Genomic DNA, 13,577 nt, shown 5'->3' with positions numbered 1-13,577 from the left:
ATAAAATCAAATTTTATCTTATTATTTCATAAGATCATATATTATCATCAATTGTACCAAAATAATTGATTTTATAAAATCTAATTTAACGGATAAAATTTATAAATTTTCCAAAAATTCAAATTTATCCAAAAATCAATTTTAAAAATTTCGAACTCGAACAATTCGATCCGATGCCTCGTGAACCAATCAAAAACAATTTTCGATCGGACCAAAAACTAAAATTTCAAAATTTCAAAATTTTAATTAAAAAATGAATTTTAATTTTCCCGTACTGCCCGGGACATTCCCGGGCAGCCCCCTCCTCCACGTGGGACAGGGCTGCCCACGTGGAGGCGGGCAGCTTCGTCGCTGCCCTTGATCGCTGCCCCGATGCCCCTGTTCCGTCAAAATTTTAATTTTTAAAATTTGTTTTGTTTTCAAAAAACCGAGGCCAAATATTTTGTACAATCGATTAATTTAATCGTTTGATCTGAGCAACCTGGCTCTGATACCACTGTTGGAAAAAACGTGTTCAGATCAATTAAGAATTGATACCCGGTGCAGCGGAAGTTTAAAAATTTTATTTTTATATATGGAACGATTCCATATCATGGGTATCAAAACTTTACGATTAAATTATGCAAGTAAAAATAAAATCACAATTAAATTTTTACCTCTTCAAGCAACGGCTTGATTATGGACACCAACAGAATTTAATCTGCTCTTCTTGTATATCCCGGGAACCGATGGCTTCACGATCAATCTCCGGAATCAGGTCCACGAACAGAAAACAGAAACCCTCTGATTGATTGCACTAGAAATAAATCAAATGTTTATCGATGAGAATAAACAGATTTGATCTGTCAATTCAGAATGTAATTTTCCGTAAAAATCACAAACTGAATTTTCTCAAAAAGGGACAGAGGATTTCGAAAATCCCCTTGAAATAATATGAGTGATTTTCGAAAATTGCTAGAATGAATACTTCTGATTTTCGAACACTACTCATCTATTTATAGATAATTTCTAGACTAGATTAAGTTATGATTGTATTAGGACTCTAACTCCTTAGGGCCCATAATCCATAACTTAAGCCCAACAAGCCAAGCCCGTTATTATAGAAATTAATATAAAATTCATCATGACTCCGATTGATAAAACTATTTCACCAATGTGCACAGAAACCATTTTTGCACCTTTTAAAGTCAAGATAATTTTTCTGAATCCGAATTCAGTGATTTTCAAAAATGTCCATCCCTATGTCATTTTAGGAAATTCCACTCCTTTTTAGTTAAGAAGTCCAACTTCTCTTTCATTAAATTTAACTTTTTAAATTTAACTATCTCAACGGGGTTTAGTAATCCATTACTTGTGTGACCCTCAATGGTTCAGGGATACAGCTAGCCGTGGGCTCACAACTCCTTGTGACTCGGAACAACAATTTCCGACTTGCCCAACGAATCATGGTAAGAGCGTCTAGCAACATCGCCCCATGATTTCCTAGGTATCACTGATAGTGCCTGCAAGAACCAGTAGATTTTGGTTAGCGTACAGTACGGTCCCTTCATCCATATATCCCGATCGAATCAACAACCATTGGTGCATCGAGAGTTGTTCGAGATTCGATAACTATGCATTACATCTTGGAGATCAAATAGTGACATCGCATGTGTTACTAAGAAAACCGAGTAACCTAAAACACATCATGTACTCTGGCCAGAGATTCGCCACACTAATATCTCCTCAGATCGCATAGGATATCCACACTCGCAAGTATGTGGTGAATCCTTGACAACAAATCATCGACTCCTATATGTGTCGTAACTGTACCCAATCCCGACACCTGTTGACCCCAATAGAGTCGGTAAACAAGTCAAAGTACAGTACTAGCATATAGAGTCTCAATGATGTTTCAAGTAGTAAGGACTAATGGTGTACAACCAAAACCGCGGACTTTATCCACTAAATAATTGATAACCACTTGGAAAGTCCGAATAGGGTAGTTCGATCATTCATCATATGAATATCCATTTGCATGCTTTGAACATCTCCATGTCCATTACCAATGAAACGTGGTACTTGGCATCACAAATTCTAGTCTCAATCTCGAGCAATCCTTATCCTTATTAGCGGACGGCTCAATTGACTAGGAACTTTTTAGAATATATAGTGACTATAAGATGTGTTTCATAATAGTGATCTCTCTTTATTCACTATCTCATCTTACTTACACTATAGTATATTCAAGGTCTTTATCAAAACATCAATAGTATATCACAATATAACAATATGAAGAAAGACAAAGAAAATGCCATTAATGAATGTAAATTATATTAAACAAAGATTGTTTATACATAGAGTCACAAAAGCCCTTAGCCACAAGTTGGCTAACCGGGCACCCACTCTTTCAGCGTGAACCTACCTACTTTGACTTGGACAGAATTCAGACGTATGTTTTTTGCCAAGTATTTCACTGACGATGTGCGCAGCCGCATGATCCGGGAGTTCATGAGTCTCTCTCAGGGGGACAAGTCTGTGGTGGAGTACATTACACAGTTCGAGAGGGGGTGTTGCTTCGTACCCCTTATTGATAACATTGCACCGGAGAAACTGAGACAGTTTATTGATGGGTTGCGGGCTGACATCAAGCATGACATTCGCATGTTGGACGTCACTACTTATGAGGCTGCAGTTAGTATGGCACTGCGTTCTGAGGAGGGGAGAAGAGAGATGCAGAGGGAACAGCAGAGCAAGAGGCAATTCCAGCCGGGATTTCAGCGGGCGTCTTCGCAGCCTCCTACGAAGAAGCAGTTCACGGGGCCATCTAAGGGCCTAAGCCAGCATAAGTCTCAGGGTCAACATCCACAACAGCAGCAGAGGGGCGGAGCCCCTAAGACTGGAGGAGTTCCATTGTGCCCACAGTGTCAGAGGCCTCACTCAAGTCAGTGTTTGATCGGCTCCAATGTCTGCTACCACAGCAAGGAGCCAGGGCATGTGACATACAACTGCCCAAGGAAGAGGAACACCACGGGGAGGGTGTTTGTTATGCAAGCAGAGGAGGCAGACCCAGATACTTCTTTGATCACCGGTATATCCTAACTTATTCTTTTAAGAAATTTTTAGGAATTTATTTCATGATTTTTAATTGCATGGGTTATCTGTTTACATGATTAGATTAAGATGTATTTTCCTTGTGTTTAGAATTAAGAGAACTTGGTAATATTGTTCTTGGTAAGTTAAGTGTTGGTATGCAATTGTTGGGATTTTCTGCGTGCAGGGAGAATTCTAGTTGGAGAAAACTCCACGTTTGCGTTGCTAGATTCGGAAGCCACGCATTCATTCATCTCCCTGGAGTTTATCAGGCGGATATGCATCAAACCTGAGGTTGATGTTACAGGTTACGATGTCACTATGCCGTCTGGGCAAATTCTTACTACCACTAGTATCTGCAGAGGTTTGGATATGGATTTACAGGGGCGCACTATCAGAGCGGATTTAGTGGTCTTACCATTGACTGGGTTTGATTTGATTTTGGGTATGGATGGGTTGGCAGTCAACGGGGCGGTGATCGACTTTCGACAGAGGTCAGTGGCAGTGAAACTAGAGGAGGGCGACCAGTTTGTTTTCTATGCATCCCCGAGAAGTGAGATCTCGCCTGTGATTTCTTATGCACGTGCGAGGAAGTTATTGAGACGTGGTTGCCAGGGGTTTCTCGCCAGTGTAGTCACATCAGCAGAGCCACCTGCCAGTTCCCTAGCAGAGATAGAGGTGGTACGTGACTTTTCAGATGTTTTTCCCGATGATGTTGCAGGAATTCCACCAGCGAGGGAAGTGGAGTTCAACATTGAGTTGATGCCTGACACTGTGCCTATTTCTAAGGCACCGTATCGACTCGCTCCTACAGAGATGAAATAGTTGAAGGAGCAGATTTAGGAATTGTTGGAGAAGGGCTTTATTCGCCCTAGCTTTTCTCCTTGGGGAGCTCCAGTGTTTTTTGTGAAAAAGAAGGATGGTAGCATGAGGCTTTGTATCGATTACCGAGAGCTCAACAGGGTCACAGTGAAGAACAAGTATCCACTGCCGAGGATTGAGGATTTGTTTGATCAGTTGCAGGGAGCTTCGGTTTTCTTTAAAATCGATCTGCGATCTGGCTATCATCAGTTGAGCATCAGAGATGCAGATATGTCCAAGACTGCTTTTCGGACACGGTATGGGCATTATGAGTTCTTAGTAATGTCGTTTGGGTTGACCAATGCTCTAGCGGTCTTCATGGATCTCATGAACCGCGTATTTCAGCCGTACTTAGATCAGTTTATCATAGTCTTTATTGATGATATATTGATCTACTCAAGGAGCATGGAGGAGCATAGACAACACTTGCAGACAGCGTTGCGTACTTTGAGGGAGCATCGAATGTATGTGAAATTCAGTAAGTGCGAGTTTTGGCTGGAGCAGGTGGTGTTTCTTGGCCATATAGTTTTGAGAGATGGGATAGCGGTGGACCAGTCTAAGGTTCAAGAAGTGCATAATTGGGGAGTTCCGAAGAATGCTTCTGAGATTCGCAGTTTCTTGGGTTTGACAGGTTATTATCAGAAGTTTATCAAGGGTTTTTCCTCTATTGCAGTACCCTTGACAGCCTTGACCAAGAAAAATGCGAAGTACATATGGAGTTCTGACTGTCAGAGGAGCTTCGATCAGCTGAAGGAAGCACTCACTTTTGCACCAGTGTTGGCGATGCCTGTTCCACATGAGGAGTTAGTGGTTTACACGGACGCGTCTAAGCTAGGGTTAGGCGCCGTGTTCATGCAGTGTGACCGATTCATTGCCTATGCGTCGCGACAGTTGAAGATTCATGAGCAGAACTATCCGACGCATGACTTGGAGCTAGCAGCAATTATTTTTGCTTTGAAAATCTGGAGGCACTATATGTATGGTGAGAAGTGCAAGATTTTCACCGATCATAAGAGTCTAAAGTACTTCTTCACCCAGAAGGAGTTGAACATGAGACAGCGCAGCTGGCTAGAGTTGGTGAAGGATTACGACTGCGACATTAGCTACCATCCGGTTAAGGCTAATGTGGTGGCCGATGCATTGAGTCGGAAGAATTTGGTGGTATCCTGTTTGACAGTATAGTTGCCACTCCAGGAGGAGATTCAGAGATTTGAGTTGGAGTTCTACTCGAGCGATCACTCACCGAGTTTGGCAGTGTTAGTAGTACAGCCAAATCTTCGAGATCGTATCAAGGATGGACATCCTACTGATGAGGAGTTACAGCGGTTGAGGCAGAGGGATGAGGCCAAGGGCAGTCTTCTTTATGCTGTCATTGATGGCATCGTTCAGTACCGTGGTCGTATGTGGGTACCGAACATTGATCAGTTGAGGACCGAGATCTTGACAGAGGCTCACACATCTTCGTATTCCATTCATCCCGGAAGTACGAAGATGTATAGAGATTTGCAGTCGTTATATTGGTGGCCCGACATGAAGAGAGACATTGGACGATTTGTATCTGAGTACTTGACTTGTCAGCAGGTCAAGGCAGAGCATCAGCGTCCAACCCGACGTTGTGCACTGCCGCAAGCCCTGGTGGCAAAGCCAAACGGTAGGCCAACGTGCCAACTCTCTCCAAGACCTCAAATGGCCCAATATACCTCGGATTCAGCTTGCCTCTGCGACCAAATCTCATCACCCCTTTCATGGCGATACTTTCAAAAATACATGATCACCAACAGAAAACTCAAGATCTCGTCGTTGAGTATCAGCATAACTCTTCTGACGACTTTGAGCAGTCCTCATACGATCCCGAATCTGAGTCACAATGTCTGCAGTCTGCTGTACAATCTCGGGACCAAGTAAAATCCTCTCGCCAACCTTATCCCAATGCACAGGAGATCTGCATCTCCTCCCGTAGAGAGCTGCATAAGGAGCCATACCTATAGATGCCTGGAAACTGTTGTTATAGGTAAACTCCACCAACGGCAGTCTAGTCTCCCAAGAGCCCTGGAAATCGATGACGCAAGCTCTCAATAGATCATCGAGAACCTGGATCACTATCTCAGACTGCCCGTCCATCTGGGGGTGGAAAGTTGTACTGAACAGTAATCTAGTTCCCAATGCCATATGCAGACTCTTTCAGAACGCAAATGTGAACCTCGGATCTCTATCGGATACAATAGACACTGGTATGCCATGCAGTCTAACAATCTTCTTGATATAAAGCTCCGCATACTGATTCAAAGAAAAAGTAGTCCTCACCGGCAGAAAATGAGCTGACTTGGTAGTCTATCCACGATCACCCAAATCGCTGTACAGCCTCTGGCACTCCTCGAAAGACCAACTACAAAGTCCATAGTGATGTTCTCCCACTTCCACTCCGGAATGGGTAGAGGCTTAAGCAACCCTGCTGGACGCTGATGCTCTGCCTTGACCTGCTGACAAGTCAAGCACTCAGATACAAATCGTCCAATGTCTCTCTTCATGTCGGGCCACCAATATAACGACTGCAAATCTTTATACATCTTCGTACTTTCGGGATGAATGGAATACGAAGATGTGTGAGCCTCTGTCAAGATCTCGGTCCTCAACTGATCAACATTCGGTACCCACATATGACCACGGTACTGAACGATGCCATCAATAACAGCATAAAGAAGACTGCCCTTGGCCTCATCCCTCTGCCTCAACCGCTGTAACTCCTCATCAGTAGGCTGTCCATCCTTGATACGATCTCGAAGATTCGGATGTACTACTAACACTGCCAAACTCGATGAGTGACCGCCCGAGTAGAACTCCAACTCAAATATCTGAATCTCCTCCTGGAGTGGCAACTGTACTGTCAAACAGGATACCACCAAAGTCTTCCGACTCAATGCATCGGCCACCACATTAGCCTTACCCAGATAGTAGCTAATGTCGCAGTCGTAATCCTTCACCAACTCTAGCCAGCTGCGCTGTCTCATGTTCAACTCCTTCTGGGTGAAGAAGTACTTTAGACTCTTATGATCGGTGAAAATCTTTCACTTCTCACCATACAGATAGTGCCTCCAGATTTTCAAAGCAAAAATAACTGCTACTAGCTCCAAGTCATGCGTCGGATAGTTCTGCTCATGAATCTTCAACTGTCGCGAAGCATAGGCAATGACTCGATCACACTGCATCAACACGGTGCCTAACCCTAGCTTAGACGCGTCTGTGTAAACCACTAACTCCTCATGTGGAACAGGCATCGCCAACACTGGCGCAAAATTGAGTGCTTCCTTCAGCTGATCGAAGCTCCTCTGACAGTCAAACTCCATATGTACTTCGCATTTTTCTTGGTCAAGGCTGTCAAGGGTACTGCAATAGAGGAAAAACCCTTGATAAACTTCCGATAATAACCTGCCAAACCCAAGAAACTGCGAATCTCAGAAGCATTCTTCGGAACTCCCCAATTATGCACTTCCTGAACCTTAGACTGGTCCACCGCTATCCCATCTCTTGAAACTATATGGCCAAGAAACGCCACCTGCTCTAGCCAAAACTCGCACTTACTGAATTTCACATACATTCGATGCTCCCTCAAAGTCTGCAACGCTGTCTGCAAGTGTTGTCTATGCTCCTCCATGATCCTCGAGTAGATCAATATATCATCAATAAAGACTATGATAAACTGATCTAAGTACGGCTGAAATACGCGGTTCATGAGATCCATGAAGACCGCTGGAGCATTGGTCAACCCAAACGACATTACTAAGAACTCATAATGCCCATACCGTGTCCGAAAAGCAGTCTTGGACATATCTGCATCTCTGATCCTCAACTGATGATAGCCAGATCGCAGATCGATTTTAGAGAAAACCGAAGCTCCCTGCAACTGATCAAACAAATCCTCAATCCTCGGCAGTGGATACTTGTTCTTCACTGTGACCCTGTTGAGCTCCGGTAATCGATACAAAGCCTCATGCTACCATCCTTCTTTTTCACAAACAACACTGGAGCTCCCCAAGGAGAAAAGCTAGGGCGAATAAAGCCCTTCTCCAATAATTCCTGAATCTGCTCCTTCAACTATTTCATCTCTGTAGGAGCGAGTTGATACGGTGCCTTAGAAATAGGCACAGTGTCAGGAATCAACTCAATGTTGAACTCCACTTCCCTCGCTGGTGGAATTCCTGCAACATCATCGGGAAAAACGTCTGAAAAGTCACGTACCACCTCTATCTCTGCTAGGGAACTGGCAGGTGGCTCTGCTGATGTGACTACACTGGCGAGAAACCCCTGGCAACCACGTCTCAATAACTTCCTCGCACGTGCATAAGAAATCACAGGCGAGATCTCACTGCTTGGGGATGCATAGAAAACAAACTGGTCGCCCTCCTCCAGTTTCACTGCCACTGACCTGTGTCAAAATTCGATCACCGCCCCGTTGACTGCCAACCAATCCATACCCAAAATCAAATCAAACCCAGTCAATGGTAAGACCACTAAATCCGCTCTGATAGTGCGCCCCTGTAAATCCATATCCAAACCTCTGCAGATACTAGTGGTAGTAAGAATTTGCCCAGACAGCATAGTGACATCGTAACCTGTAACATCAACCTCAGGTTTGATGCATATCCGCCTGATAAACTCCAGGGAGATGAACGAATACGTGGCTTCCGAATCTAGCAATGCAAACGTGGAGTTTTCTCCAACTAGAATTCTCCCTGCACGCAGAAAATCCCAGCAATTGCATACCAACACTTAACTTATCAAGAACAATATTACCAAGTTCTCTTAATTCTAAACACAAGGAAAATACATCTTACTCTAATCATGTAAACAGATAACCCATGCAATTAAAAATCATGAAATAAATTCCTAAAAATTTCTTAAAAGAATATGTTAGGATATACCGGTGATCAAATAAGTATCTGGGTCTGCCTCCTCTGCTTGCATAACAAACACCCTCCCTGTGGTGTTCCTCTTCCTTGGGCAGTTGTATGTCACATGCCCTGGCTCCTTGCTGTGGTAGCAGACATTGGAGCCGATCAAACACTGACTTGAGTGAGGCCTCTGACACTGTGGGCACAATGGAACTCCTCCAGTCTTAGGGGCTCCGCCCCTCTGCTGCTGTTGTGGATGTTGACCCTGATACTTCTGCTGGCTTGGGCCCTTTGATGAAACCGTGAACTGCTTCTTCGTAGGAGGCTGCAAAGACGCCCGCTGAAATCCCGGCTGGAACTGCCTCTTGCTCTGCTGTTCCCTCTGCATCTCTCTTCTCCCCTCCTTAGAACGCAGTGCCCTACTAACCGCAGCCTCATAAGTAGTGACGTCCAACATGCGAACGTCATGCTTGATGGCAGCCCGCAACCCATCAATAAACTGTCTCAGTTTCTCCGGTGCAATGTTAGTAATAAGGGGTACGAAGCGACACCCCCTCTCGAACTGTGTAATGTACTCCACCACAGATTTGTCCCCCTGATAGAGACTCATGCACTCCCGGATCATGCGGCTGCGCACATCCTCAGTGAAATATTTGGCAAAGAACATACGTCTGAATTCTGTCCAAGTCAAAGTAGGTAGGTTCACGCCTCTAACAGCGCCCTCCCACCACGAGGCTGCATCCCCTCTCATCATATAAACCGCACACTTGACCCTGTTCACATCCGTAATCCCCATGTAGTCAAAGATAAACTCCAATGATCGGTCATCCCTCTGAAATGAGCAGATCAGTGGTGTCTGTAAACTTCTTTGGTCCCTTCTTCTGGAACCGTTCAGCCACATCCTCATCATGGGTAAACCTAGGTCGTGCAGCTTGCTGCTCCAACAGAGCAGTGATCCATGCCATCATATTTGCATTGGTCTGCTCCAATGCTGTAAGCGGGTTCTGCGGAGGTGGAGGGGGAGGATTACCACGCCTGTTCATCTGTCTCGGAGGCATTCTGCACCACCATATATTTCTTTACGTAAATCGCCATGCATAACTAAGGGTTCTAAAAATTTACTAACATGAAATCTTAAATTATTACATATGCTCCTTATAAATCATAAGAAAACAATTTAAACTTACAAACCGGTAGTAGGATTTATGAGCTTCACGTGGCAGATGGACACCTTCCAAGAACTGCGCTTTGATACCAAATGAAACGCCTACTACTAATAAAATGCGGAAAAACTTTTTTTAAAAAAATAAAAACTATACATATATGCCCATACATATATATATCAACATTAAAATACTGCTAATAAATAAAATTCTTAAAATAAAAGCTTAAATAAATAATAAACATTAAACCACTAAAAATCTCACGTCATGTTAAATAAAAATAATAATAATATCTAAGTAAAAATCCATAAATCTCGAATGCGGAAACATAATAAAAATTATTTCTCTCAAACACTGGAAACTGAAAATACGAAACATTTTTTATAAATTCTCAAAAGTACTCAAACATACTAAGACTCAATGCGACGGTCACAGGGCCACTGCCATGCTCACTCATACGTCCTCGCCACCGGTAGGAGCAACATAAGAATCATCATGCTCACATGCACCATATAAGCGTAGTGAGCCTAGAGGCTCAACATGTCTAATCCTTTATAACGAGAGTTAAAATAATGCATCACATAATCATACATAATACATATACGTTTACATGCGCATGAATAAAACTGTTGCAAAATCATAACATAAACATCACTGATCCTGATTCTTGAACATGAGCATACTTAACATAGTTGAGCATGATATTTTGAAACTGTCTATGGTACTATCAGTAAGTGTGACTAAATCTGTGCCGACTGACCAGTCTCCTGAACCAACGTACGTGGCGGTGATAAATCACCTCTGTGCTGGTAGTAAACTACATCTTAACATAAATAGTGGATAACCACCTCTGTGTTGTCACACTACTTCAATTCCCATCATAAAAATATTTTGCTTCTCAACACTTGATCATAATCATAACATGTAAATTTTTCATGGATGCATGCACTGAAAATATGTCCGTAATATATATTTAATTGATTTTCATAATAAATAGACTTATACTTAAAATACTTTCATGCATAAAATAAATTAAATATATATATTCCGGACTTAGTAATTTTCATGGGTTGGTCCAGACTGCTGATCACTCACTCTAAGCTCATTAAACTTAAATAAAAGTCCAATAGTAATAAATTCTTAATTAAAAGCAATTAATCATAAACGGGCCTAAATAAAAACATTTAAGCTCATTAACTTAAGCTAAGCCCATTAACTTAAATAAAAACATTTATGGTACTATCAGTAAGTGTGACTAAATCTGTGCCGACTGATCAGTCTCCTAAACCAACGTACGTGGCGGTGATAAATCACCTCTGTGCTGATAGTAAACTATCTCTTAACATAAATAGTGGATAACCACCTCTTAACATCGCCACAATTCTCCCATCTGGGTCTTCAAAGAAATCAGAGACATCGAAAGGTGCTGAGAAGGATGAGACTTGGCTTAAATCTTCACCTTGATAAATAAAATTAGTCTCTATATCTCTTGCCTTTTTTTTGATGCTTGGTAGAGATCAACAAGGTGTTTGGGCATACGACAATTTTGATACCAATGCCCTTTTATTCCACATCTATAGCACTCATTTTCTGATTTTTTTGGCATATTATTTTGACTAATTTCAACTTTCTTTGCTTGGCCATTACCCCATTTTTGATAATTTGTATTCTTTTGATTGCTATGACTATAGTCATGTGGCTCTTCATGCCCACGATTATACGGATGAAAGCGTCCTCGAGAGAGCTCACGGCCACGGCCACGTCCATGACCATGACCACTACCACGACCAAATTCGGTCTTATTTTGTTTTCTTTTTTCATCATGCATCGCCACATTCACTTCAGGGAATGGGTTGGCTCCAGTGGGACGGATTTCATGATTTTTCATCAATAATTCATTATTTTGCTCAGCCACAAGGAAAAATGAAATCAATTCAGAATATTTTTTGAAGCCTTTCTCTCTATACTGCTGTTGCATGAGAACATTAGAGACATGAAAGGTGGAATATGTTTTTTCTAATAAATCATCTTCAGTTATTTTTTCTCCACACAATTTCAATTGTGAACTGATGCGAAATAATGCAGAATTATATTCACTTACAGACTTAAAATCTTGTAAGCGCAAATGCATCCAATCATAGCGTGTTTTGGGAGAATCACTGTCTTTTGATGGCTATATCTCTCTTTGAAATTATTCCACAGATCAAGAGGATCTTTTATCATCAAATACTTAATTTTCAAACCATCATGAATATGGTGACGAAGGAATATCATAGCCTTTGCACGGTTTTGCGGTGATTCATTATTTTCATCTTTGATTGTATTTCCAATACCCATTGCATCTAGATGTATTTCAGCATCTAGTATCCAAGAGAGATAATTCTTGCCGGAGATATCAAGAGCGGCAAATTCAAGCTTTGAGATATTAGACATGATGAAATCTATATGACACAAAAAAATTCTTAAATCAATAACATTAATTAAACCGATCGAATTTAAGCATGTACATGACATACAATAAAAACATGCCTCGAAACGTTTAAAAATTAGGAAGATTACGTCTAATTTGTGATACATGATAACCAATCGAACAAAACAAAAAAAACGTAAAACAAATGCATGTCATCATGGTCTTGGAAGAATCTAAAACACTCATCATCATATCACATATTAAATATTGTCAATATAATCATGCTTTAATTCCATAATTTAAAATATAAGGCAAAGTAAGAATGTCAACCGAAAAAGGAGACGAAACACTTGGCAAACAAATATTCAATCGTGCGAGTGACGGTGATGCATGATATGTGTCATACCGTAGGTATTTAATCGCAAAAAGAAGAGTACGACGTGAACGAAGAACAAAATATTTAACAGTCAGTGATCATAGATAAAACGATCATACAATCGTGCTGATAACGTGCTATAAAATAAAGGAGAAACTAACCAAAGAATATGCAAAGAAAACAAGTAAATTCAATATATCAAAAGTATTACATGAGTGACCTATTTATAGGTACAAGAAATTCTCAAGTATGGTAACTATGCAATTACAAGGAAGTGATATTATCTTGATTCTTTACCATCTCTCGAAGATTTGTTCGATCACCCAAATCTTTGACATCCATAATATTGTAACAAGTTGAAGTGTAATTAACAAATTATGGATTATAAATAACACTCCCCATTAAATAAATATGTGCAGTTTGTTTGTGGGATGATAATAATATTTCATTGTTGAAATTAATTTGTTCGGTGACTTATTTTTAAAATTTTTCCAATAATGTCCCTATAATTCCACCATTTTCATTCTCCGATCCCTTTCTTTATAATTTTTCAACCAACTAACCAAATCAAACAAATTAAATTAAACAAAAATATATAAGTTGGTCTCTTGTGAGATGGTCTATGTTTGTAATATATATTAAAAATGATGAGTTGAATTGTGTATTATCCAAATTGTCTCTATGTAGAATTAAAAAGAGTGAGTTTAATTGTGTATTATCTAATTAGAAGATCCGTCTCACAAGAGTTTTTGTGAAAATATATATTACGTTTGATGCATATACGTTGACGACTTTAAAAGAATTTT

At 41.0% G+C, this 13,577-nt stretch overlaps 2 protein-coding genes across 2 annotated transcripts; both read right to left on the bottom strand.

Moving 5' to 3' along the window:
- Window positions 1-6,037: 6,037 nt before the first annotated feature.
- On the bottom strand, window positions 6,038-9,618 carry LOC140861628 (uncharacterized). Its single transcript, XM_073264650.1, has 5 exons — window positions 8,853-9,618; window positions 8,423-8,663; window positions 8,062-8,356; window positions 6,609-6,797; window positions 6,038-6,085 (listed from the first exon to the last, which is right to left on the bottom strand). Exons 1-5 carry the CDS (start codon window positions 9,616-9,618, stop codon window positions 6,038-6,040), a joined length of 1,539 nt encoding a protein of 512 aa, XP_073120751.1.
- Window positions 9,619-11,465: 1,847 nt separating this feature from the next.
- Window positions 11,466-12,418, bottom strand: LOC140861627 (uncharacterized). The gene is made up of 2 exons (XM_073264649.1): window positions 12,216-12,418; window positions 11,466-12,051 (listed from the first exon to the last, which is right to left on the bottom strand). Exons 1-2 carry the CDS (start codon window positions 12,416-12,418, stop codon window positions 11,466-11,468), a joined length of 789 nt encoding a protein of 262 aa, XP_073120750.1.
- Between the last annotated feature and the right edge of the window lie 1,159 nt (window positions 12,419-13,577).

The sequence above is a fragment of the Henckelia pumila genome, chromosome 4 (assembly GCF_033568475.1).
Source record: "Henckelia pumila isolate YLH828 chromosome 4, ASM3356847v2, whole genome shotgun sequence".
In the NCBI taxonomy this organism is placed as follows: domain Eukaryota; kingdom Viridiplantae; phylum Streptophyta; class Magnoliopsida; order Lamiales; family Gesneriaceae; genus Henckelia; species Henckelia pumila.
The sequence above is the reverse complement of the archived record's forward strand: the minus strand, read 5'-3'. Positions and strand labels throughout refer to the sequence as shown.

What these genes read in the sequence shown, in the direction of transcription:
- LOC140861628 (XM_073264650.1), bottom strand. Translation starts at nt 9,618, where the DNA reads ATGGGGATTACGGATGTGAACAGGGTCAAGTGTGCGGTTTATATGATG. An exon ending in ACACTGTGCCTATTTCTAAG is followed by an intron (nt 6,798 to 8,061) that starts GCACCGTATCAA and finishes TTGCCACTCCAG; the next exon opens with GAGGAGATTCAGATATTTGA. An exon ending in ATGCTGTTATTGATGGCATC is followed by an intron (nt 6,086 to 6,608) that starts GTTCAGTACCGT and finishes ATTGGGAACTAG; the next exon opens with ATTACTGTTCAGTACAACTT.
- LOC140861627 (XM_073264649.1), bottom strand. Translation starts at nt 12,418, where the DNA reads ATGTCTAATATCTCAAAGCTTGAATTTGCCGCTCTTGATATCTCCGGC. An exon ending in CATGATGGTTTGAAAATTAA is followed by an intron (nt 12,052 to 12,215) that starts GTATTTGATGAT and finishes ATTTCGCATCAG; the next exon opens with TTCACAATTGAAATTGTGTG.